General features: G+C 45.4%; 1 protein-coding gene across 4 annotated transcripts in view; it reads right to left on the reverse strand.

Annotated features, from left to right (window-relative positions):
- Positions 1-24868, reverse strand: part of wdfy4 (WDFY family member 4) — an 89506-nt gene that overhangs the window by 57310 nt on the left and 7328 nt on the right. For all 4 annotated transcript variants that reach the window (XM_080782731.1, XM_080782730.1, XM_080782729.1 and 1 more), the window contains exons 5-28: positions 24310-24441; positions 23408-23597; positions 22667-22856; positions 21790-21950; positions 16268-16503; positions 15634-15773; positions 14880-15010; positions 14257-14358; positions 12444-12634; positions 9976-10550; positions 9748-9882; positions 9307-9397; positions 8356-8585; positions 7873-7955; positions 7312-7549; positions 6510-6586; positions 5861-6079; positions 5543-5724; positions 5088-5322; positions 4443-4600; positions 3893-4004; positions 2756-2946; positions 2237-2389; positions 1489-1562 (exon numbers count right to left, since the gene is read on the reverse strand). In XM_080782731.1, the coding sequence (XP_080638857.1) occupies positions 1489-1562; positions 2237-2389; positions 2756-2946; positions 3893-4004; positions 4443-4600; positions 5088-5322; positions 5543-5724; positions 5861-6079; positions 6510-6586; positions 7312-7549; positions 7873-7955; positions 8356-8585; positions 9307-9397; positions 9748-9882; positions 9976-10550; positions 12444-12634; positions 14257-14358; positions 14880-15010; positions 15634-15773; positions 16268-16503; positions 21790-21950; positions 22667-22856; positions 23408-23597; positions 24310-24441 (4226 nt within the window). The remainder of the gene's footprint in view (positions 1-1488; positions 1563-2236; positions 2390-2755; positions 2947-3892; positions 4005-4442; positions 4601-5087; positions 5323-5542; positions 5725-5860; positions 6080-6509; positions 6587-7311; positions 7550-7872; positions 7956-8355; positions 8586-9306; positions 9398-9747; positions 9883-9975; positions 10551-12443; positions 12635-14256; positions 14359-14879; positions 15011-15633; positions 15774-16267; positions 16504-21789; positions 21951-22666; positions 22857-23407; positions 23598-24309; positions 24442-24868) is intronic.

Consider the following 24868-nt stretch of genomic DNA (forward strand, 5'->3'; position numbering starts at 1 on the left):
AAAAACTGTTTGGAAATACACTCGCCCTCCTTGTGCAGAAACAGGAAACAGATTATTGCATCGTGTAGGCTAATGTGTGACATGTGGATTTCATTAATATGGAAAAAGAAAATGCAGCGTTTCATAGGCCTATAGATCCATGGGGTTTATAAATCATTGTTAAAAGTTGTTTAGTGTGTGTGGTTTCATTTATAGTTTTTCACGGTGGGGTAAATAAAGAGCCCCTGTGAACATCAGTTGGAGCGTTGCCTATTCTGCATCAGATGAAGATTGTTTAGGAGGAGTTTATTTATCAATTATTTGTGGTGGTACTTACATTTGTAGGTCGCGGTTTCCATGCGGACAGAGAGCAGGGCTGCACAAGGCAATCGAGTCTAGATCGGCACAGACTCCCTCTTGAGGGCGTAATAAAGCCACTTCCACTCAAGGCTGCTTGGTTTCGGACGACACTTAATATGGCGCAGCCTCGCGTGAACGCGCATATCGAGGGCAAGTGTGTAGGGCGAGTGGCGAGGAGCTGGTTTCAGAAAGGGGGACAGTCTCTTCACACAGACAGGAAACGTAATCCAGCAATCCAAGCCGTCAGTCACGGCGCCCCCTACAGCGGTGGAAGACTCTGCGCTACTACATTCCTTTGACCGTTTGTTGTGGTACGTTTCCGTGACAGCGGGTGACGGGGGCGGCTCGCAGCAGACGTCGACAGAGCTGCCGATAAGATCTGTCTAGTCGGCAACTCCTCCTGAACAACAGGCTTCTTGTTGTCTCTACTCGGCTGCATTGTGTCAGCCTTTTAGACATGTCATGTGAATCTGTTTAGTACGTGTGCCATCGCTCTGCCTCATATTGTCACTGTCGGGGCAAAAACCTTATTATTTTCCCCCCGTAAATTAACTCCCTACGACGCAACCTGAGATCAGATTCTAAAAATGTCTTCTACATCCTGAGAGTTTTCTGAAAAAGCTGTTTCTATGTCAGTCGTTCTTCGATACTTCAAAAAAAGCAGACCTACAAGCTTGTAGATCTGCTATTTTTCAATAGCTAAAGCATAGCATAATGCTAACACCAAAAGGGGTTCCCGCCCCAAAATGGGTTAAAGCCTCACTCAAAAGCATCGAAAGTAGCAGATCCACAAGCTCGAAATGCGAAGCAAAGCATCGTGTTTTGATCTTGTGGATCTGCTACTCTTGATGCTTTGAATATGAATTGTGAAAAGTCAAAGTTTTGGACATAATAATGTACTTTCCACCCAACAAGATATGCAATTGTGCATGTTCTAATGATGTGGTTGGGTGTCCTTGAGGGGGGTTCAAGGCGACCCCTGGTAAATTATTGGTTGTTATGAACCAAATGGACCCTTATGGGTCTGTAATTCTTTGGTTCCCCATAGAGGAAAATCGTTTTACCTTTGAGACCACAACCTACCCGTGACCTAAGGCATATCAAACTGCAATAAATAACATAACAAAGGTTGAGAAGGGTGAACGTTACCTTGATGATTTCAACATTTCAGAAAAGTGATTTAGAACCGACAGGTCCAGATTATCTGGTGTGTTTTGCCACACCTGGAAAAAAAGGAGGAGAGAGAGAGATTTTTTTTTTTTATTGACATTCAAGCATGTTATCTGGGGGGAAAAAAATAATCCTATTCTGAAGGCTGGTCAAATTGATTTCAGAGCTCACAACTCTACTTAGTTTATCAGTTTAATTCAGTGGTTCTCAAAGTGGGGTCTGGGGACCCTCATGGGGTCGTTGAGGTGGTTCCAGGGTGTCCCCAGCTAAATGTGTTAATACAGCATCACAATCATTTCAACTACCTTATCCATAGCCACAAAGGGAACAAAAATACAAACAAAAAATACAGCCACAAAATACAGCCACAAAGGGAACATGAGAAAAAAAAAGGGAAGCTCCGCACACTCCGATCACAATCAATGTATTTATTTAGCAAGCTTTCGGTCTACTGACCTTCTGCCTGAAGAAAGTCAGAGTGTGCGAAGCTTCCCTTTATTTTTTCTCATGTTCCCTTTGTGGCTCCAGCACTTCACTAAAGTTTATTTCAGAGGATGAGCGGTTCTTTTTACATACGCTGGCTATCAGAAAATAGCAGCTCGCAGCGCGTCACTTCGTATTCTGTGGCCAAATACACATTATACATTTTGACTTGAAAAACTTTGATAACCACTGGTCTTAACACATTCTACGTAGTTTATGTGTACATTTATTCTATGCCCAATACCTCCAGGTTACACAGCAGGGCCTGGAAGGCTGGCGTGTTGGGAAGGCAGACGGGTCCAGAGAGCAGCTCCAGCGAGCTGCACATGTAGAGAACCAGCTGGAACGTTCTGCTGCTCACCAGAACACTCTTCATCTTCAGCAGGAAGGAGAGCAGCTGTCGTAGAGAGAGAGAGGTTGTACAGTTAACACATTTTGACCTGAGATCAGATTCTAAAAATGTCTGTTTGAAAATGACAGTTTTCACTTTAACTTTTGACACTTTAAAGTACATTTTGATGCCAATCATTTTGTACTTGAATTGAATTGAATTCCGAACTTTTGTTGTAACAGAGTATTTATTTTCTATTTTTCAGCATTGATGCTTTTACTTGACCCATTTTGGGCTTGTAGAGCTGCTATTTTTGAAAAATCTTGAAAATGTGGTACAAATCTTTGAATATATATTCTTTCAGAAGACTTTTATTTTTATTTTTCCAGTAGCCCATAAGCACTTTTTTCCAGCGCTACATGTTGGAGCCACCTTGTAGCCGTGCATGCGGTCCATCTCCTGCTGCATGGCGGGGCAGGTCTCCAGCACAGACACCAGGACCTTCATGGCAGCGTACAGGGAGCCATCGTCGGGCGCCATGGCCACCAGGCTGAGGATCACCGCGGGCCCGCCCAGGTACAGGAAACCAGTGGCCGCGCTCTTGGGGGTGAAGGCACGCACTCCTGTGAAAACAGGCAGCGTCTGTGAGCTTCACACTACGCTGCGCTTTCGGCAGGTACCTCCAATTTTAACTTTTTTTTGTGTTTTATTTTTGTAAATGAACGACACATACTACAGCGTGTCACACAAACGCATCAAAAGTAGCAGATCTTGAAAAGGTGGCGCGAAGCCGCTCGTTTTGAGCTGATGGATCTGCTACTTTTGCATAATTATTATTATTTTTTCCATCCTGAAAAGAACCGTTTTGGACAAGATGAGGTTTCCACCCAACGGAGATGACATAATCTCTAAGTTAAAATGCAAAAAAACCAAAAACAATAATTGATTAAACAAATGAATTACAGGCTGCATTATTATTATCATCTGCGGGGGTCCGCTATAACTGCCTCTGTGTCAGTTCCAGCGCAGTAGTTTAGGTAGGAAGTAGGAACCAAAGATCTCTAAGGCGGAACTATTGTGTTCTGAGTCAATTAGCATCCTGACTTGAAATGTATTTTTATTTTCCAAAAGAGCTGGAGAGTCGGGCAGACCCCAGTTACTGAACGAACACTCTAGAGCAGTGATTATTACCTTTGGAATAAACTCTTAGGCATGGATTATAGAAAAAATTGTGAAACAGTGTGAAAGGAGCCGTGCACCCACAATAGCACCGTTTCCTAAACACAATATGTAAAAATATGATGTAATGTTCATGTTTTTAGTAACATTGTTCCTGCTGTTCTACATTACATACATACAGCCAACCAGGATAATACATCGCAGATTGAGTCTTTAACCTTTGCTTTTAAATGTAATATTCAAGACTATTTCAAGACTGCAAGCACAAACACAAATCTTCTGCTCTGGGGGTCTCTCCCTTTCACAAGACATTTTCAGACGGGTGGTCCACAGCCAATACATTTTGGGGGTCCTCGACACGAAAAGGTTCGAGAACTCTTATCTATTTACCATAATGGCCGACCAGGGCTGCTCCTATGGTGCGAGCTGTACCGTTGAGGTGTTGACTGAGGTTCCGGGCCAGGAACACAGGGGTGGAGTTATCCCGGGACGTAATGCCCATCTGCAACAACACACACTTGTTCATTTAGGCGAAAAATGTACCTTTTTTTAAATTAAATTAAAAGCTAATAAAAACCTAAGCTATGATGAATAAAACTTCGACTACAGTACATATTATACAGTAGGCCTATTGCCAATTTTGTCAACAAATGTATGGAGGGACTAGTGGAGAAGAGATCCAGTGCTAGAACTTCGGGACGTGCTGCAAGCTTCTTCTTTTTTAACAATTTTGAAAGTGTTAAAAGTGTAAAAACAATTTACGCAAATCTTCTCTTCTGGGGGGTCCCTGGCATCAATTTGGGGGTCCTTGGCGCGACAACATTTGAGGACTATACGACTTTCCAAGGCATTTCGTAGAATGGGCCTCAGGTCTTAATGGGCAAACCAAACATAATAGACATAATAGGATCGACCTTCTCCCCACCTATACCTACTGTACCTCTTTGGCAATGAGTCTGCAGTCCACCTCGTTGTAGTCCTCTCTGATCTGCGTGGCGGTGGTGACCGTCGCCACAGAGGGGTTGACCCCAAACGAGATCCTCTCCTCAGGAAGCAGCCTGGCAGGGAGGGGAGGATCCACCGCGGCCGCTTCGTGGCCTAGCAGGAGGACACACAGACAACCTTTTATTACGTTCCGCTAAAGGCAAGTAATTCAGTTAATTAATTTAGAAGCAAACCAATTTCCCGCAAGCCTTTTTAGACTATATGCACCGTTGTCCTATGCAGGAGGTTGAAAGAGCGACAAGGGTCGCCCTTTTCTTAATCTCATTTAAATATAAAAAACGTCTTTCATCTTGAGAGAATAAGGTATTTCCTGAGAAACAGGGAGAGACAGTTTGATAAGGTTTGGCTGCCCCTTGTCCATTACCTGAGTAGAAACAATTAATAGACTGGTATAGACTAGTATGGGTGGGAGGTTTCTCTTTTTTGTCTTGTTTTCTTTTTGTTTTTCATTTTGTTTCATAAAAAAATATATATATATATATATATTTCATATCATAATGTTTAACAATTTATAATCTGTTCAATAAAAACATATTTGACAAAAAAATTATAAAAAAACGTCTAGATTAAACCGTCGTACCCGTGATGTGGCGCAGAGACAGGAAGTTGCCCAGGTAGGCAGTGCCCTGTGCGTAGACGGCGGCGACGGCCTCGGGGCTCAGGCTGTCCTCCAACAGGTAGGCGGGCCCCGCCCTCCAGAGCAGCGCCGCGTGCTCCTTCCACACGGACGGCGTTCCGATCAGCGCGTACACGTCCACGACGGCCGTGGGGTCCATGGACGCGTAGTGGCCTGGGAACGGCTGGATGTAGCGCATCTATACGGCGTCGGGGGGGACACAGAGGGAGCACGGTTTGTCATGCAGTAACAACCATGGATACGTAGGGGCCTGGGGGCGGCTAACTGGCAACCTATCGATTCACAGTCCCTGTCAGGTGGAAACATCATGCTGTATGTCCAAATAAAACTGTTACTTTTCAGAGTTAAAAACTAGCACATCGACAAGAACGAAGCACTTGTGGATCCTGTCCGTGTACCTTTGCCGTTCCGACCGTCCTGCCGTTGAGGTACGCCGAGACCCGGCAGCTCTTCTTCAGGTCCTTGGCGAGCACCACGGCCAGGTGGTGCCACTGACCCGGCACCAGCGCACTGGAGCAGCGGAACCGCACGGAGGCAGGCGGGGAGCTGGGGCTGCTGGACACCTCCGGTTCCATCATATCTGATCCCAGCAGGCCAGCGGAGAAGGAGCTCACATTAGTGTTCATTTTGACAGCAGATTTTGCTTTAATTCTAGTCATACAGTAGTCTAAAAAAAGCAAAGCAGGTACTGTGCTAATCCCTCTCCCTCTCCTCACCGAGGAACGTGAAAGGCTCCTCCTCGGTGGAGATGACCAGGCATCCGTCGCAGGCCGAGAAGCGAACGGACAGACAGACGTAGTGGTGCTCGGCGCGGGACATGTGGCGCACCACGGACAGCAGGCGGACGGGGTGCGAGTCGCAGGCCGCACTGAACCGGTTGATGTGGAACCAGCAGGAGTACGACAGGCCCGCAACGGGAGGGAAACCACGGCACTCTGGGAAATAAAAAAAGAGGACACGAGAGACGGTTCTATTAGTTCGTTGAGTTCCCAGAGGTCCTCCTTGGGGAGGAGAGGGGGGTTCCAGTGGGGGGTTCTTGAAATCATCTCCGTCGGGTGGAAACCTCATATGTCCGAAACTGTACCTTTTCAGGATCCAAATGAAAAAATTGATAAAAGTAGCAGATCCGAACGTGTCGCTTCGTGCCACGTTTCAAGCTCGCAGATCTGCTACCGTCGATGCTTTAGTGTGACGCTGCAAGGGCGTTAATTTACAAAAAAAACACAAAAAGTTAAATTATAGAGATTTGTCACCGACGGTGACAAAATGTAATTAATGTAATGTAATTCATTCATGTAATGCATTCTATAATGTACTCATTCATAAATATTTGCATATTATTGGGTATTGCAGTTCTTCTCCTACCTCCCCCTATTCCACCCGTCGGGATGGAATCAGCGTTCACTCCTTTCACTGTAGCCAGAGAAGGCAGGACCAGACATCTGTCCAACACAGAGGAGCAACAGAATGACAAAAGACTCTTGCACTGAAAGCCACTATATGGACAATGTGCATGCATAAAGTGAGTGGCAAATCAAATGGCATAGTGAGTTTAATGCAATCAGATAGGACTTTTCTGTTTGCTCGTATGGGCAGTAAAGGCCAGAAAGTAGTCAGTAGGTGTTCCCGCATAACTTCCGGGTTTGATGATGATTACATACATACCCTCTATTGGTGCGATGCTGGATGCTTAGTTCTCAATCTTGACCCCCAAATTGATATACATTTGGCCTCGGATCCCCATCTTATGTTTTGTTTTGTGCCAGGGACCCCCCCCCCCCCCCCCAGAAGAGAAGATTTTTTTTGAAAAAATTAAATAAAGATTTTTCACAGCGGAGAATTCACAGTTCACAGCAATGTACTTTTTTGCCCCCCCCCCCCACTTTCTTACCACTATTCTTTACACCTGTAAACCTGTGATGTGGCAATAACGTTTAACGTTTAAAAGATCGTTGCAGGAATTAAAATTAAAACAAATATAAATAACCTATATTTAATGAGGGAAGACCATTGAGAGCATGCTCTCTTTTGCAAGGACGTAACAATAGTACAATCACACATACACATACATTTTACATAAGGTAAAATATAGATGAGCAATATTAAAAGGAACATCATAATGCAAAAAGGCTTCTCCAAAAGGCACAAGACGACACACAGGACTCACCCGTAGCCGCTCTCGCTCATGTCAAACTCCACGAAGGCGGGAGACGAGGAGAGGCGGTGGGGTCTGAAGTTGCGCGGCGCCGTCATGGACACCAGGCTGATGATCTGGTGGAGCGGCAGAGAGGAGGAGGAGGAGGCGGGGGAACTCAGCAGGCTGAAGGACCGCTTGAACTTCACCGCCGATGATGAAGACCCTCCCCCCGTCTCCCCCTCCTCTGTCGAGCTGTCTGCCTCCATGCCTGGGGGGGGGGAGGACATTGTTAGACGATGTAATGAATGAAGACTGGAAAAGCCAACGGTGTGTGAGTGTGTGTGTGTCCGTTAATAAACTAAAGGTCAAAGGATGGTACTTTGGGAAGGGTTACAATTTAAGACGTTCATCCTCCTCTACCAAGGTTTGGTATCATGAAAATATACCATCTATTCAGTGGCGGACCCCTTTAGATGGGTCCCCATCTGGGAACCCCTGTCCCCCCCCCCCCCCCCCCAAGGACCCCTGGGGGTCCCCAGATGCAACATTAAGAAGTGATAAAAGGAGAAATGCTTTAAATAGTTTACGTACGTAATGACTGATCTTCCTCCTGTCCAGAGTCCACTTTCTTGCTTGCTAAGCACATGAGAGGGTCTGCTAGACACAGGAACGTCCTGGAGAAAAACAATAAGCATAAGGAGGAAGTAAGCATCGCAATATTACATTTTCTGGATGTTAAGATTAGCCTAGTTCAATTTCAGACATGTACTGAACCGTAACCACTTCCACCTGCCGTCCCCGTCCCTCTTGTGATTCAAAGCGAACGTTTTCAAACTCTTTTGAATAGAGTGAAATAGGGGTGGAAATCCAAAACAGTTACTTTTCAGCATTCAAATTCAAAGGCATAGCAGAGGTAGCAGATCGACAAGCTCAAAATGTGTCGCTTCGTGCCACGATTCCAGCTTGTAGATCTGCTACTTGCGATGCTTCTGTGTGATGCCGTAGTATGATCAAGCAGGGCGAGAAATGTTAGAATATATGGAGATAAGAGGTTTCTGCCCCGACAGTGGTAACCTGAGTTGAGACGTGGTGATGGCCTGAGAGGAGAGCTTCTCCAGGATGCGCGTGACGGGCGGGTGCAGCGGGTGGTCCGGGGCCAGCAGCATGGCCTTACAGTGGGTCAGAAGGGTGGGCACCAGACCCCCCTCCTCCTCCCCCTCCCCACACATGACCTGACGGTTCCGCTCCGGCTTGACCAGCGTCTGGATGTGATGGGCCACCGACAACTGGACCTCTGTGGACAGCTGGGAGAGAGAGGGAGAGATGAAACATTACGGCCCATTAAAGGACCTATAACATAAAATTCAGCTTTTTCAATGTCTTTTGTGGTTTTGGGGCTCCCATATGTGTTTTCTATCCCCACAAATAACCAATTTTGAACAATCAGGCTTTCATATCATATAGGTGTTTTAATGGAAATTGCTCTCAGTAACAGCTCATCTGATTTTGTCCTCATCGTGATGTCATCAATAACCCTACTTATATAATTCCTCCTCTTCTTCAGTCTTCAGTTCCATTGTTGATTTTCCAAGCTGGCATGGAATGGAAACAAGCCTGGTCTTATCTAGCGTCAGTATTATAATGACTCAAATATTAAATAATCTGCATATCAGCACCCCCACCACCTCAGGACATTGTGGTACTGCAGCTAAAACTGCTTTCAAAGTCCAGAAAGAAATGACAAGGCCTGGTTATATCAGAGTGGTGATTGAGGCTCAAACCATTAGAAATAACTTTGAGGGACATAGACAATATGATATTAAATATAAAAAGCAGTTTTAAAATGCATATTATTTGCGCTTTAAGCAAAAACAGTATGGCAGTAGTGTATAAAGCTTTTCAAAAATTAGATTTTTTTTAATCTTTGAAATGATTTTAATGTAAGAAACAAAAAAAGGGAAAGTGTATTAGAGAATGTATGTTTGCATAATAAAGGCCACCAAACAGGACAGGTGTGTAGTGTACCTGCGGGTCCTCTGGAGTGAACACAGCTGGCAGAAGAGTCATGATGACTCGTACAGCTCCAGGATGAAGAATGGTGTGCTCACAGGTGAATCTGGAAACATTGACAGCGAGTCCGTTTTTATGATGCCAAAGAATCCTCAACGATACAGTAACATTTTCAGTGTTAATTTCTCCATCCATCGGATTACTTATGCAAGAGCATGGAATGCAAGCCGGTAAATACCGGTACTGTAATGACTTAAGTCAGTCAAAAGGCATCACAAAACAACGCGTTTCGTTTTTGTGGATGTCCTTCTTTCGATGCTTTTGTGTGAGTGTGTAGTATATGATCGAGTGGGGCGTTAATTTACGAAAAAGCACAAGATGTTAGAATATGGATATAAGAGGTTTCTGCCCGTCCGACATCGACCATGTGCCGTAGACTGGGACAGCCAGCTGTACCTGGACTCTGAGCAGACCGAGGAGACGCTAAGACGCTGCACCGACAGCGGATACGACACGGCGTCCGCGTCAGCGTCCGCTCCCTCTTCCCGTTCCCGTCCTGGCTCCGCCGCCCCGTTTGGTTTCTCCCTCTCCCTGTCAGAAGTACAATCGACATGAGAATGGATGGGGGGTGAACAGTGGTCTCTTTGCGTTTTATTTAGCGGCTAAATGAAACCTAAGGTGTACCTGTCCCTCTGCTCCTCGAGCCCCGCCCCCATGCTCAGCTCCAGGGATGCTGGGTAGGTTCCCGTGGCGAACCGGTCCAGGTAGGACAGCAACCTCACGCAGATCCTAAGAGAGAGAGGGAGGGGAGGAGGGGGCGACGAGGAGGAGGAGGAGGGGGTGGGCGCCGCGACGGTGGCCTCCGCCAACTCCACAAACTGATGGAAGCTCCTCCCCCCTTGGGAGGAGGGTCTGTCTCTGTCCCCCGTGGCCGCGGGGGAGGGCTTCCTCTTGGGAGGGCGGGCGTCGTCTTCGTGGGGCGGGGTCTGGAAGCAGCCCAGCTGGAGGAGGGCCTCGGCCAGCCTCTCGTAGAAGCCCCCCGTCTGGAAGTGGTGGGCGTTGACCGGGTGGAGGTGCACGGCCAGCGCCAGGACGTGCAGGGCCAGGAGGAGGAGCTCCTCCTGGGAGCTGGGGGGAGGGGGAGTGCGGGGGGACAGTGCCCCCTCCATGTCCACCACCAGGGAGAGCAGCCCGGCGAAGCCCCCCGCTCGCCTGAAGGCGTCCCAGCTGCTGGGGCTCTCCAGGACCTTCAGCACCGACTGAGACCACACAAGAGGGAGTCTGACTGAACATCGGGCAGAAAACTCCTACAGTATGTCCATATTCTAACCTTTTGTGTTTTTTCTCATAAATAAATGCCCCCTGCGTGATCATACCACAGCGTGACACAAAATGACATCAAATGTAGAAGATCTACGAGCTCGAAACGTGACTCGTGCTTGTGGATAAGCTACTTTTGAATTTTAGTCCTGAAGTGAAAAGTAGCAGGTTTGGACATATGAGGTTTCCACCCCCGACAGAGACGACATCCATTTAATTCAATACACTTTATTGTTGGATGACGTTTGACGATTACGAACGTCGATTGAACAAAACTATCTTCAATTGTACAATTCAATAGATACTGTAATAAGTGTATGCATGTGTGCGAACGAGTCAAATAGATTTGGTGTAGAGGGAGAGAAAAACGGAGCGGACCAAGTATAGAGCCCTGGGGAGTGTTTGCTGGGGACCCCCTTGTACCGCCGCCCCAAGGACCCCTGAGGACCCCCTTGTACCGCCGCCCCAAGGACCCCTGGGGTCCCCGGACCCCACCTTGATAACCACCGTTATAGAGCTAACTCCCCTTAGAGTTAATTTTGACGCATATAGCAAAGATCCCCCTCCCAACATTCTACACAGTCCTTTTCTAGTCAATTAAAACAACAATGTAAAAAAAAACAAAAAAAAAAACAATAAATGAAACATATAAGCAATATCATGAATCATTTTTGATAACTAGTTTTGAGAGGTGAACCAAATGCTATTAGCTTTTTATTAGATTTGGAGAGCTAATCCATCAGACAGGTAATGTGGGAGACACGGCGACGAGAGGCAATGTGATTAACTCAAAGTGGAGTAATCACAATGGCTCTCTGCACGCACCAACCCAACCCGGGTCACACCCTATCTGATTGGCACCTGCTTTAACCAAGTTAACTAAGCACACACAAACAAAACATACACACACACTAAATGCTCAAACAGGGTGAATGGACACACACACATACACACACACACACACACACACACACACACACACACACACACACACACCCGCACACGCTGCTCGCATGCCATCTATAAAAATGGACACACGCAGTGGGTGTGTAACTCACTTAAGGTTAATCAGATGTGTGCGGCGTTGGGACTGATCTGATCACGGCTCAGAGTGCCACCGCTCTAATCGAATGCTAGCGGAGTTAACAGCTAAAATCTGTATTAGCAAATCAATCTGCATTCTGTCCTTAACGCGATCATAATGGTCCCACAGGCAGCGGTAATAAATTCACTAGCTTATTATGCTCCGAGTGCATTACAATGCTGTTGATTGGACGACACGATGAAGCTGATCAACATACAGTGTGTGTCGTTAAAGCCCTGAGTGTTCATGCAACACTGGGTACACATGATCAGTGGTGGAAAGTAAACTAAGTACATTTACTTAGGTACTTGTGCTTACTTCTGGACGGGAACCCCTTTTGGTGTTTTAACTAAGCATTATGTTATACTTTAGCTATTGAAAAATAGCAGATCTACAAGCTCATAGCGGGCCACAGAGTGGCGCGCTATGAGCGCCTAACCCTAATGAGGTGCCTATAACCCTATTCCTTCCTAAACATGACCTCAGTAAGTGTGTGTGTGCCTTTTTTTTTATGTTTTACAAATATTCAAAATATTTCGATGTATTCTCAATGTGTTTTTAAATAACGGATGTACAACCAACCTCACAATGTGTTGCTGTGAGCTTGTAGATCAGCTATTTTCATTTGTGCTTATTTTCATAGACCTGGCCACTTGTTTCTCTTGCTAAACTGGCAACACAGCAAGAGGAAGGAACTTGTGCACACACAAACGCAATGCACTATGGGCTGTAAGAGAAAGGTGAATACCTGCAGCAGGTCACGTTTCAGGGCCACCTCCTGCGGCGTGGAGGAGCACAGCGCTCCGACGGCCGTGCTCATGAACTCGTCAGGGTTGATCTCCGCCAGCTGCTCCAGGACGTGGAGGGCGGGGCCTCGGTACTGCTCCTCGTCCAGGAAGATCTTTATGTAGGGCACCATGCCCAGGTCGCGCACACACACTACACACACACACACACACACACACACCCACACAGGAACATCTTTATGTAGGACTGGACACCATGCCCAGGTCCCGCACACACACTATAAGACCAGGTGCGCACACATATCCAACAAGGAATATTCCAAATTTGGTAGTCTAGAATAAGGCATTCTAATAATACACAAGCACACAGACAAAAGGGCACACACACAAAGACACATGAGCGTGATTGAAACTGGGAAATAATGAATAAATTATATATATATATATATATATATATATATATATATATATATATATATAGGGGCACTGCACGAAGTGACCCGCTGTGAGCTTATGCTATTTTTGAATAGCCAACGCTGAAATCATACATGATGCTTTCCCAGTTTTGAGGGGCATATTGACACTGATATTGTCACAATTTGCTCACTATGGCCCTCATTTATGAGTGTAAAATCTGCCCCAAATTCGAGTGTAGGTTTTGTAGTACACTCACGTCGCCACGGCATTTATAAAGTGATCGCAAAAAGCTGATCCTTCCTTAATTTAATTCCTAGCAGTGATAAATGTGACGGCTGAAGTCAATCTGGCACGCCCTATGAAATCAAGCCTCGCCCTCGTTTTTGCGACATGAACAACTGCAATACGACCACACAACGTATGGAAACCATGGTTACATGATGCAAAAAGCCAATAAAAAAGTTTCCCTCACTTGCCTTGCGATGCCTTGTGATTCTGTGAAGCATTAATTAAATAACATTGCTCACGTCATTGGAATGAGTTTGGACACCACAGCCCGTGACAAATGCTGTTTTGCAAATAGCTGCATCTCCTCCTCCTGTTCTGTCTGTCTCTGACCATGCACGTTTATGACATTACTGTATAATATATTATTAGACTGCCTCCCTGCCTAAACCTTATGTGGTACTGGTGGTGGGCTGGCTGGGTTAGCCTACCTATAGACGAATTCAGAAACAGGTCTCATGGTCGCAGCTTACGTATTTCTATTACTCAATGGCTCTGGTCTCAGACCCCGCGGTGGATATTTTGACATTCCATTTTTTTTGGAATGTTGCCACTACTGTTGGAGCAGCCATAAACTAAACAGTGCTACCCATTATCTTAGTATTATCTATCTAATATGCTTCAAAGGTAAATGTATTTTTACTCTCAAAAGAGGAACTACTTGTCACTTAAAAATAACATATAGGGAAGTGAGATGTACAATATGATGGATCATGGGCATGGAGAAATTCAGGTGTCATTACAGCAACAAAGACAGCAAAGTACGAGAGGCAAGAATAAGATAAAAGAAAATCTAATGAAACATACTGGAATTAGAGTCTGACCCCAGCATACTACGTTAAAAATGTTAACTACACTCAATAGTGATGACACACCAATATCTAACAAACCCTTAATTAATTTGATTAGCTCCACCTCTGTTGCTTACATGACGCTTTACTAAAAGGTCAGCCTGCCATGGATTTATTTACCCTTCTGTTTAGTTTTTAATCTGTACAGTGAAAAACTAAGTACACAATCAATCAGCCTAGGGTTTGATGCCTGTGTGTGTGTGTGTGTGTGTGTGTGTGTGTGTGTGTGTGTGTGTGTGTGCACGTTCGTGCATGCGTTTACCGGTGTTTCGGATGGATCTCAGGGTCAGGGCTGCCACCACTTTGAGCATGCAGGTGGTAAAGGCTCTCTCACTGGCCTCCACGCCAGACTGCTCCTGTGGACCTGCAGTATACAGGCACAAAGAGAGCCAATCACCTCAGGGGCAAAATAAAGGCTTTTTTACTGAATTGTTCACCACTTTCAACCAGGCGTCCGTATTGTGGCCATGTCATTATAAGCAAAGCAACGGTTTTGAAATGTTTGACATTTTCACAAAGTTGCGTCACTTTGTGCCATGCTGCGAGCTTGTACAGGTATGTCTGCCAATTTTTTTATTTTAAAAATGTTTTTTATTATAATTCTTTAATACATGTCAATTTGGGGGTCCTTGTCTGACTTGGAAAAGGCTTGAGAAGCACTGATATAGGGCTACACTGGGGACGGAATTGGCTTCCCAATAGTACGCTGACCTAATGGAACCTGGCTGCGTTAGCTCCAGGTTCCGTTCCGTCCCCATAATAGCTCGGCCATAAGGATATAGGGCAGCCAAGTGTTGATACCTGTAAATACCTGACTGACTGCAATTGTCTGTACAGAGACAATTATACAGGGGGGTGGGGGTCGTATCTACCCACATACAGTACCTGTTCTAGTGGCAGGGACCACTCCAGCCTTCCGGAGGATCTTGGCTCTCCTTCGAAGTTCCCCCAAGAGAAGTTCCAGAAAGCCTCCGTCGCTCAGCACTTCTGCTACCAGTCCACTACGCACAGTCATCCTAGAGAGCAGAGAGGAACATCTTGTGGTCTGCTTAAAGGCTCATTTATAGTCTGGATTTTCGGTGGTGATGTGACCACCGGAGCTGAAATAATGTTGAGCGGTGGTGAGTAAAAACAGAGAGAAGGGCTGGAGCGGTGGCGGTGGTTTGCTCGTCCCCGCGGCTTGTGACGTCATGTTGTAGTTCGATGGTCACCTCACCACCGAAAATCCAGACTATGAATAACGCTTAAGCCTTGCCTGTCACACTTATTACATAATCGCAATTATTTGACATAAATGTCATAATCGTTTTCATGTTGAGAAAGGTTCAATTTTTTTACAATTTAAAAAAACTGAGGAACTAGCCGGTCCACAATCTCACACATTGTGAAGCGCTGCGAGCTATTTCCACAATTTTGTACGAGATTTGAGTATAAAATATAAAATATGAAATATGGCATATCTTGGCCATGATACATTATATATTTTGATAATTGGCTTCATTTCTTTGTGTATTTAAGTTTTTGTCATATCTGCCATCGTGCAAGGCCTAAAAGCCACACAATTAAATGGTTAAGGTTAAGTACAACGTCATAAATCATAATGGTGCCAGCCCTAGGTCCGCTGCAGCCATCTGCTCACCTGTGGTAACAGCTGAGAGCAGTCACTCCAAACTCCGCCCCCGACCCGCCTCCAGCTAGCGTCCCAGCCAATCCTTGCTTCAGCACACTCTGCACTGCACGCAAGGTCTCGTGGGGGATGTAGTTCAGCTGGAACACCACCTGTGGGTAAACACAAAGTCTCAAACGTAATACACATTTGATATGTGCTGCTAAGTCAAGTCTGAGGTAGTCCATTTCTTTAAAAAATATTGATATTTGCATCAACTGTTCTGAACATCAATGTGATGTCAGAACAGGCCAGCTTCAGGTATGGAGTTCCTTGCCCAGTCTATGCAGATGTCAGAATGATGTCAGAAGTCGGTGGGACAAACCCGTATACAGAGTTCTTTGTCAGGCATGGCCAAATATGGAGTCTATGCAGTGATGTCAGAAGTGATGTCAGCTGTGTCCCCTTTTATGAAGTTAATTTTTTATATTCAAAATAAAAAAATATTAATATATCAAAGAATCAAAAATACTGAAAATAGGCAGCTACAAATGCGCTGTTGTGAGCTTGTATATCGGCCATTTTCACTATTTCTGACATTTTATTTGACGTTTTCTGAAACCTTTCACCAATCGATTGAACACATTAGTTGGATATTGAGTCGTACCGTCTCCAACAGCGAGAAGAAGAGCTTGTGAATGGACGGGGCCTTCCTCCACACGCAGCCGGCCAGCTGAGCCAGGGCCTGGGTGCTCCACTCCAGCAGGAAGAAGTTGGCCTGGTTCCACTCCCACACGCTCTGCACAGCTCGCAGGATCGCAGCGCACAGCAGGGGGTCCGGCGAGCGCATCAGGGAGTGGTGCAGGAGCAGGAAGGCCGGCAGGTTCTTCACCACCTTGCCACCTGGATGGAAAGACACACACAACGTCCCATAGAGTCACCGTCTGTATGGGGCAGAAACCTTGTTCTGTATCTCCATATCTTTTTTTCTAATACGGTTATCATTTATTTGTAATATATATAAAAAGGAACAAACACCCGCACACTGTCTTCAAATGCAGTGACCAACTTTTAATAGGGAAACAGCAACGTTTCGGCCTATGCAGCCTTCATCAGGCTATCTTCCATAAAGATCGCCTTTATGGTCACTGCATTTGAAGACAGTGTGCGGGTGTTTGTTCCTTTTTCATCGTTGGGCACCGTACCCTCCCCTACGCACCTGTCGCCTGTAGGTGTGCAAAAGCCTTGCTTTTTATTAATATAGGCGATATAAAAATAAAACCTTATGGATCCTTATTCTTGAAACTTTCCCATCAAAATTTAAAAAACGAATGAAAAAAGGTTTGTATAGGAAGGGAGCAAGGCGGTTAAAATGTATACTGAATCGGGCAACTGAAAAGCTGTTTGGGGTGTTCACAAAAGCCTGAGTAGACGAAACGTTTAAAAAAAAGTTAAATTAAGACCTGAGGCCGATTCTACAAATGCCTTCTAAATCAGTAGTTTTGTGTTCAAAAATAGCAGATCTACAAGCTTTCGGCAGCACGGCTACTTTTGAAAAGCCAACACAAAAATCTAAAATAACACAAGCCATGCTTTCCCGGTTGTCATGGGTTAAACATTGTTCTTCGAATAAAAGAGGAAGAGTTTATGTTTGTTTTCCAGTTGGATGTAGCTGTCATCATAATTTATATTATAATATTTCACCCACACACCTAACCAGGAACTCTGGGAAAACAACGATCTGGGTGGTTACTGGCTGGCCGCCAATCAGATGTGGAAGAAGCTGCCATGAGGCTTTCTCGTCTCCATCTCTCTACAAGCCCTTTCCACACCCAAGCGCAAAACGGTTTTGCGCCGCGGACAGAAGAAGCTGTGTGGCGTGTGCGCAGCTGGTTTTTAGACAGCTGGTGGATGGGAATTAAGCTCCACCTCCGCGGAGGAGAGCGCTTCCGGGAATCTGGCCGTCGCGCAAGTCGTCCGCGGAAGCTGAGCTTCTTTTCCATTCACCAGCTGTCTAAAAACCCGGTTTTAAAGCTGTGCGCAGCCGAAAACGTGCGCGGCTCTTTTGATAGTGTGGCAGCACCTACAACAGTGCTTCCCAAACTGGGGATGACAGTATAAGTGTATGCGGGGTATCTGCACATCTTCTAAAGTGATAATTTAGGGATCTACAAGCTCACAGCGTTGTGAGCTTGTAGTTCGGTTATTTTAACAATTCTTATCTGCAGGAACCGAGTCAAAATGTAATGGCATACAATTCCAAGGGCTTGCCAGGGTGGGGGGGGGGGGGGGGGGGGGGTCACCACCTAGTTCAAATATGATTATTTTGTGATTAAATTGGGTTTAACACTTAACAGATCAGACACTATGTGTTATCATTCCCTCACAGCAAGAGGTCACCCTCTGAGCCATTGCTTGCATGCTTCTACACATACCAAACCTATTATCTCTTGCGGTTATTAGCGAAGATTTCCGGGATTTCCTCCCCCTGTGAACAGCCCCACCATGGTTCATTACACCTGTGTACTCATGCCCTCTACCCCCTCCTACTGTAACCTCTTCACTACAACGGTTGGTGTTGGGCAGAAACCTCTTATCTCCAGATTCTAACTTTTCTTCCCCTTTTTCCATAAATTAAAGCTCTGCAAACAGAGTCACACAAAAGCATCAAAAGTTAGCAGACCCACACGCTTCGTCCATCTGCTGCTTTTGAAGTAGAATCCTGAAAAGTTAACAGAGTTGGACATATGAGGTTTCCACCAGACAGAGACGTTATAACCAGACCCCTGTCCACTGCAAACTCCATCGCCTCCTGCTATCAGCACCTACAGTACAATCTCCTAAACTCCACCCCCCCACCACAGCACACACACACACACACACACACACACACACACACACGCCCGTTACGTTAACAGGGAGCTGAGGTGATTACGTCTGGAATGATGAAGTGGTGGCGCAGCTCTTAACCGTGTTAGGACGCCCCGCATCCATTCACCACTGGCCTCCAACAACCACCCATCTATCATGGAGGCACACGCACAACAACACACAACCCCATGCCACACACACACACCTCCATCCAACACACACACACACACACACACACACCTCCATCCCACACACACACACACGCACACAATCCATCTATCATAGAAGAGTAGCCATCTTGCCAGGATGCTGGGACAAGGGTCTGTTTTGGTGGGGAGGGGGGGGGGGGGGGGGGGGGGGGTTGATCTTATTTGGTTTCTGATGTGATTTTTTGATTAAGTGTGAAAATGAATCCCGTTATACCTGCCGCTTGTATATCGTTGTTGTCGGGGCAGAAACCTCTTATCTCCTTATTCTAATCGTTGTGTTCTTGTTTGTTTGTTTTTGGTAAATTAACACCCTACAGATGTGCCATTCAAACACACTTTGCTGATCTTTTCCTGAAGGTTTTCTGAAAATGCATGTTTTCCCACACCGATTAGCCTCGCTAATTCTGCCGCTTTGCTACTGAAAAGAAGTGTCCAGCAGAGGAACTCTATTCAGGGAATCTGAATAGAATTAAGAGCTTGGCAAATGCCCTCCTTTTTCACTGACAATGTTTCCGTTTCTGACAATGCACTAACAATCTACTGAATTGCCAATGGCAGGACATGTGAAGTTCACAAATGGCACATCTGTTCTTGACATACTACAGCATCACACAAAAGTATAAAAAGTAGTAGATCTAGAAGCTGTTTCGAGCTCGCAGATCTGCTACGTTTTGTGATTTTTATCTAGAAATGTAACCGTTTTGAAGTTTGGACATATGAGGTTTACACCCGACGGAGACGATATGTATTTAAAACAAACACCAGCACGCACCGGCTCTCCAAATCCAGGAGCGTCTGTGCATGTTATGACAACGCAGCGACCCAAACTCTATCAGCGTAACTGATTCTGCTTCACCCTCTCGTCTTGGGTTGTTTGTTTTCAATCTATCTTACGCCCACGTAACTCAATTGACTTTTGGAATCCAGTGTGTGTTATGATAAAGGCTGCTTGTGATTTAATGGTTTTGTGTTCCGTTATGAAATTGCCCGTCTGACCTTGCCAGAGCGAAACATATGATAAATATCGCCTTACCCCTATATTACTTGTAAGTTGTTCTTTTGACGATATCTTTTATTATATTACCTTTCACAGTAATATCTAGTGTCAGTCTAATGCCCAAGAGTGTATAATAGAATCAAATGGATGGACTCCTACGGGTCCATTTGGTTATCTTTATACACTCTCTGGCATTAAATAAATGTTACTGTGTGTATGTCATACAAAAGTGCTTCTCAAATGGGGGTATGCCGAGGTACAGGTACACATTATTGTTTACTATGAAAACCTGAATCTCCCGTCAGTGTCACGCCTCCATATATGGTTATGCCTCGTGACATTTCACGCCTCCATATATGACCGCAACTCTACATCTGACCTCAAACCCTTAGATCTCCATATAAGGAGCAGGCCTGTTCTGACATTGCATATATGTTGATCCTTCCTCTTCGATGTGTCCCTTTTGACTGATAACTGACTCCCCAAAGTTATTAGTAGAGTCCATGCCCTAAAATGTACCGATGTATTATTACTCTGAGTAATAGTTAGGACGTCACGTAAAATGAGGGTAAGGTGCTTGCAGTGTGTCGTCGGGACGTCGGGTACTGGACCTCTCTCTCTCTCTCTATGCACACACTGTTCTTTTGGGCATGGAGGCACAGCGCTGAGCGCAGACAGCAGCGCAAAATGAATCCGACCTCCCAACGTTTACAAGTTTATCAAGATGAAGAAAGTCCGTACTCCCCACACAGTGACAGCACTCCATGTTCACGCACAGACACACAGACAGAATATTCTGGAGGCTACACTGCAGTGTTTTTATGTGTTTCCTTATAAGCAATTGATTAATGTATACTCGTGACTCGTCCTCATATTTCGATGAGGGGCTTCAGTCTCCTCATTCGACCACGTCTATCCACGGTAACGGGACATCTTTGCGCTGCGTAAAATATACCTTCTCGGTCTCCAACTGCGTTTCCTCATCATTCATCTGCCACATAGTTTGCTTCATTTCCATTATTTGCTGCGGATTGCATTCACACCTGCACCGAATCGAAATCAAGTGCGATTGGAAGCGAAGCGAAACCCCCCTTTTTGGCGAAGTAGAATGTGGTTCTTTGATGCGCATTAGGATTCAAATGAGGCTTCAACACCTGCCAAACGAAGCACACTTTCCGACAATGTGCAGCAGGATTCGTTTTAATCGCAGTAAAGCTTTCTGGTGTGAATATGACCTTATTCTCTCGGGCTTATGGCATATAGTTGTTTGTTGATTTCGGTTTGTTTGATTGTTCATTTTGTAAAGCGTCCTTGGGTTCATGAAAGGCGATATACTGTAGAAATTCAAGCTATTAATATTATTATATATTGCCAGACCTCATCAAATCCTGTACACTCAAGACACTGCCCCGCTGCCACCCTTAGATCTCCATATATGGAATTGACCTGTTCTGACATCCCATATGTTGATCTGACCTAATCAAACCCTGTACACTCAAGACACCTCATATATGGCCAGTACAGAATTCATTCTATATGTTGCTCTGACCCCCCATGCCAAAGCGCCAGCGCTCGCCCAGTAGTCTGCTGTCACCCAGGCGGATGCATGCATGCGACCACATCTTTTAGGGCAAGATCGTTTCTCACCCTCAGGGCGTCTTACTGGTATATGTAATGTACTGTATATGTTCAAAACCACTTTCATTCTGGCATCCCGAAAATGTAGACATTTTCAAAAGTAGTTCACAAAGCACTGCGATCCAGCACAATGTGAGCTTGTAGACCAACTATTTTATGCTACAGTATGTGTTGTATGATGAAGTAATCATTGTGTCGGGCAGAAACCTCTCATCTCCATAGCCAGTTCTTTTCTTTTTTTTGTAAATTAACGCCCTACTTCATCATACTACATATCCTCACAAAATAAATCAGCAAAAGTAGCAGATCTACATGCTTGAAGCGCGGTGTTTCGAGCTCATTGATCTAATACTTTTGCCAATTCTGATTTTTTAACCCTGAAAAGTAACGTGTTTGTGTCCACCCGACAGAGACAATATATTACAGAGCTTAAGTGGTTGAAAATAAAAAAGGATGCGACTTCTTTAGTCTCACCTTTGATGAGCGGGGGGTCGAACTTGAAGCCCGGAGGCTGGGGGTTGCTGACGCACAGGGCCACCTTCAACTCGCCCTTCCCCAACAGTGTGAGGGACGCTATGAACCTCAGCAGATCCTCCACGGGCTGGAACTGCTCTGCGGGAACGCCTGCTTCACAGCTACGGGGAGAAGGAAGATAGTAAAGCAAGACGCGCTTCATTTGACACCGCAGCAGAGTATCTGCTTCCCATCTTCTTCTATTTGTAGGTCAGTACCGTCATGACAAGTGACCACAGCAAAGCAAGTGTTTCCATCCGTTTTCCGTTCTCTGCGTCTTCCTCGGTCAACCTCTCACCGCATCATCCATAGGCATAACCCTTGGCCTTCCTCTGCTTCTCCTTTGCCTGGCAGCTCAACCATCTTCAGCATCCTTCTCCCAATGTATCCCTCCTCTGCACATGTCCAACACAATCTCTCTTTATTCAGACCCTGACCCTTTTAACCTGTGTGGTAAAGTATGTTCATTCAATATAACTATGTACTGTATCTAGTCCCACTGGGAGGAGACCCCGGGGCAGACCAAGGCGCAGTTGGAGGAGATACATCGGCTCACTGGCCTTGGAACTTCTCGGGATCCCCCAGGAGGAAGTCACTTATGTTGCTTTGGAGAGGGAAGTCTGGAGCACTCTGGTGGAGCTGTTGCCCCCGCGACCCGACTACGGATAAGCGGTTGAAGATGGATGGATGGATGGATGCAGTTGTTGGAGATGGTCTCCCTACTCCATCCCATTGAGGCATCAAGTTTCTTCCCAACAACAGTGATATGCATTATGCTTCGTACACCCCCCGAACACTGAAACCCACGTTACCGATTTTTCCCATTCAAAGATCTCACCGTTTCAGGACGCCCTCCAGAGCGGCGTAGCCATCGGTGGTGTCAAAGGCAGCGAAGAGGCCCGGGTTGATGGGATAGGTGTCCCGGATGAAACCAAACACAGCCAGAGCCACCTCCGCTAGCACGGGGCCCGGCACGTCAGCGCCGACCCGCAACAGGTTCTGAATGCAGATGCGCACGCAGTTCTTATCTGAGAAGAGAGGCGGGCTGAATGGATGAGGTGCACTTCATACAAATTAAGTGTAAAAGCAGTACAATTCATTCCCTCACGTTTTCTAGAAGCGTTATTCACTTTCTCAGTTGCAGAACTCTTTCGAACGCTAGCTCACATCAAAGCTTGCCGTGTTTAAAACCACCCTCAAAACGCACCTCTTTTCTAATCTAATTCTAATCGCTCCATTTTCATTTGAATGTTTTCGTTTTTTAGCCTTTCTAGTGACTTCTTAATTAAGTTGTTTTTGTTTGTTTTATTTGGTAAAGTGATGTTGGGTATAAAAAACGGCCATATAAATTACATTATTATAATTATTGGGTATAGAAAACGGCCATATAAATTACATTATTATAATTATTATTAAAATGTATTCATTCAATTACTTCTGTTATTTAGGAGGATGGCAATGTCTATCTGTCCCTCCAAAACTTTGGTCCCAAACAACATGTGTTGAGAACAACACCTCTTCTCTCTTGCCCAACCTAATTGAAGGGCTCAACCTTCCAAATGCCTCTAAGCTACATTACCCAATAGGTTGGGAACGGTGTTGCGTGTCTGCGCAGCAGAGATGGCTCCGAGGACACGTGTGGCCTGGTGCCTCCAGGAGGCGCTGGTCTGGTCCCACAGCGTCGTGAGGGAGATGATCAGACACTGTAGCTCCTGAGTCTCCACCATCTGCTCTACGCTCACCCTCTGCGTGCAGAGCTGTAGCAGGACCTGCCGAGTGGAGAGTCACACCGAACCCAGAGTAAATATGATGGTTGCGGGGAGGAAAAACAAGAGCTATACAGGTGGGAAAGGACACCCTCTAGTTTGAGGGTGGGAAATAAATGGTACACTCTGCTTACAAGCTAGCTACCCACAGTGCAGTGTTTCCTCTGAATGGAATCTCCCATCAGCAATGGCATTCCCAAGTAACTGAGATGAAACCGTTTCGCTCCATATACTGTATATCCATATCTGACCAGGAGACATCAAGACCTGGAACGCATCTGTGTCGCTTTATCTTTTAACCACTTTAAACCATTATTTTAGCTTTTAGCTATTAAAAAATTGCAGATCTACAAGCTCATAGCGCTGCACCGAGTGCCACGCTACGAGCTTGTAGATCTGCTATTTTTGAAAAATCGTGTGCAAATCTTTGTATATTATTCATTCACAGCAAAAGTTTTTAAGTCATATCTTGATGGGGGGGAGGGGGCAGCGGCCAAATATATCATCATTTCATTCATGAACTTTATTAACTAAAATATTGGCTTCAGGGGGGTCCCTGGAACTACATATTTTGAGATGCGGGTCCGTGGCCCAATAGAGATAATTCTGAGGGTCCTTGACATGAAAATGGTTGATCACCACCGACAGAAACATGGGGTTTTCAGAAAAATGTTAGGATTTAGAAGCCTTTTTTTAATTCAAAATGAGTTATTACCTGTGTGAGTAGTTGTTGGAAGCTGTCCTCCCTGGCTGCAGAGTCCTGCTGGGCTGGGAGGCACACCAGCAGGTACAGACACTTCACCAGAGCGGCAGGGAGACCCGGCTGCATCCAGGACACCACATCCTTCTACGCATTCACACAACCAACCAAATGTTCAAACATCCTCACATTTATAGAACACCTCTGCTGTCTGCAAGAAACCACCGAACTATAAAATTTTCATTTTTCCAGGAGAAAAAAACAAACAAACATCCAGCTCAAGTGGAGTTAGGAGGTTTTTGTCGAAACACAATTTACCACTTTTCATTGGTTAAATATTTTCTTTAACCAACACATGTAAAGGGTTCAATATCGATTTATGCAAAATTAAAAATTAAAAACCTCAAAAATGGAGTTAGGTGGTTTCTTCGGGAAAAATAATAGAAATATTAAACATTCTAAAATCAACATTTGTTAATTCGGTCCTAAGACCTTCGTCAGTGCTATATGTAGCACTGACGAAGGTCTTAGGACCGAAACGTTTGCTTTTTAATTGCACTTTGAGCACAGAGCA

Source organism: Protomyctophum bolini (assembly GCF_963924005.1).
Source record: "Protomyctophum bolini genome assembly, chromosome: 14".
Lineage (NCBI taxonomy): Eukaryota > Metazoa > Chordata > Actinopteri > Myctophiformes > Myctophidae > Protomyctophum > Protomyctophum bolini.